Source organism: Chenopodium album, chromosome 6 (genome assembly GCF_948465745.1).
Source record: "Chenopodium album chromosome 6, dcCheAlbu1.1, whole genome shotgun sequence".
In the NCBI taxonomy this organism is placed as follows: Eukaryota; Viridiplantae; Streptophyta; class Magnoliopsida; order Caryophyllales; family Amaranthaceae; genus Chenopodium; species Chenopodium album.
Window position 1 is genome coordinate 23334942 of NC_137839.1, and position 5253 is coordinate 23340194.

At 35.9% G+C, this 5253-nt stretch overlaps 1 protein-coding gene across 1 annotated transcript; it reads left to right on the forward strand.

Annotated features, from left to right (window-relative positions):
• Positions 1-636: 636 nt before the first annotated feature.
• LOC145636807 (uncharacterized) lies at positions 637-3273 on the forward strand. The gene has a single exon (XM_081688351.1). It carries the CDS (start codon positions 637-639, stop codon positions 3271-3273), a length of 2637 nt encoding a protein of 878 aa, XP_081544477.1.
• The last annotated feature ends 1980 nt before the right edge of the window (positions 3274-5253 follow it).

Genomic DNA, 5253 nt, shown 5'->3' on the forward strand with positions numbered 1-5253 from the left:
ATGTCAAGCTAAGTCTTATTGTGGTACAGAGATAAATTACTCAACGGAGTAATTTAATTGTGAGTATGGAAATATGATGAGATTTTTTTAAGAAATTAGATAATTAAGATTATGGTGTAATTGGTTTTATAATCTATATTATTGATACTCCGTATTAATTTGTGAAATCATATTTCAGATCGGCTATTTGTAGTATAATTACTATTTTAATTACTAGAATATCAGACATCATTTGTATACAGTTTTATGTCTTATGATGGCCTGGTTGCCAGTGTCTATTTGCGTTAATATTGTTTGGATGATGGTACAAGATATTCATTTTATGCTATCAGTTTCCATGTTGTTGTAATAATATGCATGTGTATTTTTTTTTCCTCAGTTTACCCTCTTGACTAGACATATATTAAGTAAAGTCTACTTTTTTTGTTTATGTAAGCTTCATGGTTGATTGGTGGATAGTGTGTAAACTAATGTTTTGATGTATATTGCCCTCCTTGGAAATGTAGGCATAACTTAGTTTACCCTTTAGGGAATGACACAATATCCAACGATTTATGTCCTTAGTTTTCTATTAGTTTATTATCTTTGTTGTTCACCCCCTTTATAGGTTCTTATGTTATAGAATAATATCAGGTTATGGAAAACATCAACAAAGATTGGATTGATGCACCCCAAAGTGTCGAAGAATATATCAAAGGAGTTGAGAATTTTCTAGATTTTGCATTTCTAAATTCAACCATGGACACAGAGGAAGATGATGAACCAGAAATTTTATGCCCATGTATGAAGTGTGTTAATAGATTTTGGTTCCCAAGGGAAGAGGTTTTCAATCACCTAATTGCTAACAGATTTAACAAGAGGTATAAAGTGTGGAACTTTCATGGCGAAGGATTTACAACAGGGTCTGCTTCAAGGGGAGATGGGCCTCAATGTGATAATCAAAACACATTAGACAATATGGATGAGATGATTAATGATATTTTCAGAGATGTTATAGGAGGTTCAAGTTCTGAAGCAGAAGAACTTCGAAATGGTCCAGATGAGAGCGCTAAAAAGTTTTATAAGTTGTTAGAGGATGCACGGGAAGAATTATATCCAGGCTGTAAGAATTTTTCTGTGCTTTCGTACACAGTGCGACTATATCTACTTAAATTTCTTAACGGGTGGAGCAATTCTTCTTTTGATAAGTTGATGAAGCTTCAATGTGATGCCTTTCCATTTGCAAAGCTGCCCACTTCTTTTCATCATGCTAAAAAAATGGTGAAGAACCTTGGACTTAACTACAAACGAATTGATGCATGTCCTAATGATTGTATGTTGTATTGGAAAGAACGTGCAAATGACAAGTCTTGCCATGTTTGTAAAGCTTCTCGATGGAAGTTAAATGAAAAGCAAAAAGAGGAAGGTCCATTGCCTGATGAAGGAGTTCCTGCAAAAGTTCTGCGTTACTTTCCTCTAAAACCTCGTCTACAAAGGTTGTTCATGTGCTCTAAGACGGCTAAACTCATGACATGGCATGAAACTGATCGCAAGAAAGATGACAAATTAAGGCACCCTGCTGATGGACAAGCTTGGAAAGATTTTGATGTTGCACATCCTCAATTTGCAAGTGATTTTCAAAATGTGAGGCTAGGTCTTACTACTGATGATTTCAACCCATACAGAACTATGAGTGTGTCATATAGTATTTGGCCCGTTGTTTTATCCATTTATAATTTGCCTCCTTGGTTATATAATAAGTTCGAGTACCATATCATTTCTTTGATTATACCTGGTCCTTCTTCTCCGGGTTATGACATAGATGTTTACTTGCAACCATTAATCGAGGAATTGAAGGAGTTATCGGAAGTTGGAGTTGACACATATGATGCTGTGAAAGATGAAACATTTTCTTTAAAGGCAGCCTTGTTATGGACAATTAGTGACTTCCCTGCTTATGCAATGTTGTCCAGATGGAGCACCAAAGGAGAATTTGCCTGCCCTAATTGCAATCATAATACTTGGTCCAAATACCTGAAGTATAGCAAGAAAATGTGTTACATGGGACATCGTAGGTCTTTGAAAGAAAATCATCCGTGGCGTCGTAATAAGAGAGCTTTTGATGGTAATGTAGAGACAAGGCCTCCTCCTCCTACTAGATTCTCGGGTTATGAGGTATTAAAGGATTTAGAAGGGTTTGAAAATAAGTTTTGGAAAACTCAAAAGAAGGGCAGAAAGAAATTTCCTTGGAAGAAGAAATCAATTTTCTTTGAGCTTCCTTATTGGGAAACTAATACCTTACGTCATAATCTTGATGTTATGCACATTGAGAAAAATATTTGTGACAGTGTGCTCGGTACTTTGCTTGATATCCCAGGAAAGACTAAGGACCATGTGGAAGCCCGCTTTGATTTACAGGATATGGGTATAAGAAATGAACTCCATCCAAAGAGAACAAATAATAGAGGGAAGCGTTTATACTCCAAAGCCTGTTTTTCTTTATCTTCTAGTGAAAAAGACTTGTTCTGCAATGTGATAAAAGGTGCTAAGTTTCCCGATGGTTATGCATCAAACATCTCCAGATGTGTCCAATCCAATGAGAGGAAGGTTGCTGGTTACAAGAGCCATGATGCCCACTTTATGCTTCATTATTTGCTCCAAGTTGCGGTAAAGAATACCTTGCCTAAACAAGTAGCATCAACTTTGATTAGGCTAGGATCCTTTTTCAGGGGTTTATGTAGGAAAGTTCTAAAGCCTAAAGATCTTGATGATCTTGAATCTGAAATCATACAGATACTTTGCCAACTTGAGAAGATATTCCCCCCAAGTTTATTTGACATAATGATCCACCTTTCACTTCATCTTGTAGAGGAGGTAAGGCTTGGGGGCCCTGTTCAAGGTCATTGGATGTATCCAAAAGAGCAGTATTTGGGTAAATTGAAGTCATATGTAAAAAATAGAAGTCGACCCGAAGGTTCCATTGCAGAGGCCTACTTGGCAGAAGAATGCCTTATTTTTTGTTCTCGGTATATTCATGATGATTTTAGTTCAAAGTTGAATGGAGCACCTAGAAATGATGATGATACCGCATCCAATGAAGATGGAAGCCTTTTTCCTAATGTTGGACGTCCTTTAGGTGTAAAAAAGAAAAATAAAGGCAAAAAGGTTTCTTTAGATGAGGACACTTTGATGAAAGCTCATCGCTATGTACTCTTTAATTGTGATGAAATCAGTGATTACATTAGGTTCATAAGTAATTTTAAATTGGTATTATTTCATATTAACTATATTTAATCTTTATTGTTTATAATTGACTAATACAACTAAGTTGCTTTGTGATATTTATGTAGTGAACATCAAGATTTTGTGAATCGTCAAAGAAGTCAAGGTAGACGGGTTAAGCGGAGTAGGTGGGCGAGAGCACAAGAGCACAGTCATGATATTGGAGCATGGTTCAAGGATCGTGTACGGGAAGAAAATGTTTCCAAAGAAATCAAGGCTTTATCCCAAGGTCCTGACTATACTGTGAGAAGTTTTAAAGGGTACCTAATAAATGGTAACAAATTTCATACAACTGCACATGAGTCAAAAAGAAAAACTCAATGTAGTGGAGTTAGTGTAACATCTTCAATGTCGAGTTTTGCAAGTTCTAGGGATCAAAATCCTGTTGTTGGGGATGTAAAATATTATGGAGTGGTGGAGGATATCATTGAGTTAGATTATTTTGGTCATTTTAAAGTGGTATTGTTTCGCTGTAAATGGTTTCAAGTGGAGCAAGATGAGTTTAGGCTAACATGTGTAAATTTTAAAAGGTTATGCTATACTAATGACCCTTTTGTGATGGCTAATCAAGTAAACCAAGTTTTTTATGTGCAAGATTCCAAAGAAAAGCATTTGCATTACGTTATGGAAACTATCCCCGGAAACTTCTTTGATATGAGTAAAGAATCAAATGGTGATGTTGGAGTTTCTTATTGGAATGAATTTGCTAACGATGGTGTTCTCCCAAGGGCAACCGTTGATGATGATTATGATGTTAGTTGGCTGAGAGGGGACTTGCCTTGCCTGCCACTACTGTTGACGTTCCATAATACATGTTGGATATGCGAGCAGAGCCTGAAATTGATGATTCTGATGATGAAATCGAGGATGATACTCTATGGGATTTCATGCAAGCAAGTGAAGATGAAGCTTAAGAAATATGATTGGTCCTTTCTAGTATTCTTCTTTTAGTTACTTTGGAGTAATAAAAGAACAGGGATTTTAGCTTAAACATTTTTTGTTTTGTTTGACTGCAAAATTATCTGTTTTAATGACCAAAAGTTTGGTTTTTGTTTGGTTTTGCGATTATTTGATAATCTCTTGAAGCTTAATTTGTTTGTTTTGGATTAGAATCAGCCAACTGCCCAAATATTAGACCAGCTTATGAATGTCGTGAATCATATTAGTCGGCTTGGGCTGCCAGAGAAGCGCTGAGTATGAAAAACCATAAGAAACTAGTCTTATTTTAATAATCTATTATTTAGTTTTATTTTGCATTATTGTTATTTTGGTAATAAATTTGTGGTTGTGATATGTATGAGTTTTGTAGAATACATCAATGTGATTTGATAAGCTTACGAATGTTGGAGGAGATATTAAGAATTTCCTAGCTGTCAGACAGCCGCAGCAGCAGGCAGCTGCTAGCCCTACCAGCAGGCAGTAAGAGTCGTTAGCAGCTGGCAGCCTGCATCTAGAAGCCTGCAGCTATCAGCCACTAGTAGGAAGCAACAAGCCGCCAGCCACTAGATGCAGCTAGCCGCCACAAGCAGGAAGTCACCAGCGGGCGTGCAGTCGTAGACTATAGTCAGGAACAACAACTTAGGTAAAAATATTCTAAATTCTTGGTTTTTTTTTCTTTTAAAAACAATTCTTGGGTTTTTATTATTTCAAAGTATTTGTTAAATTGGACTTTAGAATAAGAATTAGTTTGACAAAATTTACTTTGAGTGAAATCATGTTGGTAACTAAAATTAGATAATTGAAACTTTGTAAGTATTATTATTCTCACTAGATATATGGTATATATCTCAAGTAGACACAAATATTAAAAGATCTTGGGGATTTTGTGAGTTAATTGATATTTTTACAACATCCAAGTCTGATTTTGGAATTTTTGGGTATATATCCCTTATGCTAGATAGCAGTGAGTTTTTATAACTGCTGTCCTATGACATGCGCTTGAAACAGGTGATGAAATTCTTCTGGACAGCTTACAAACTCGCTGAAATTCTT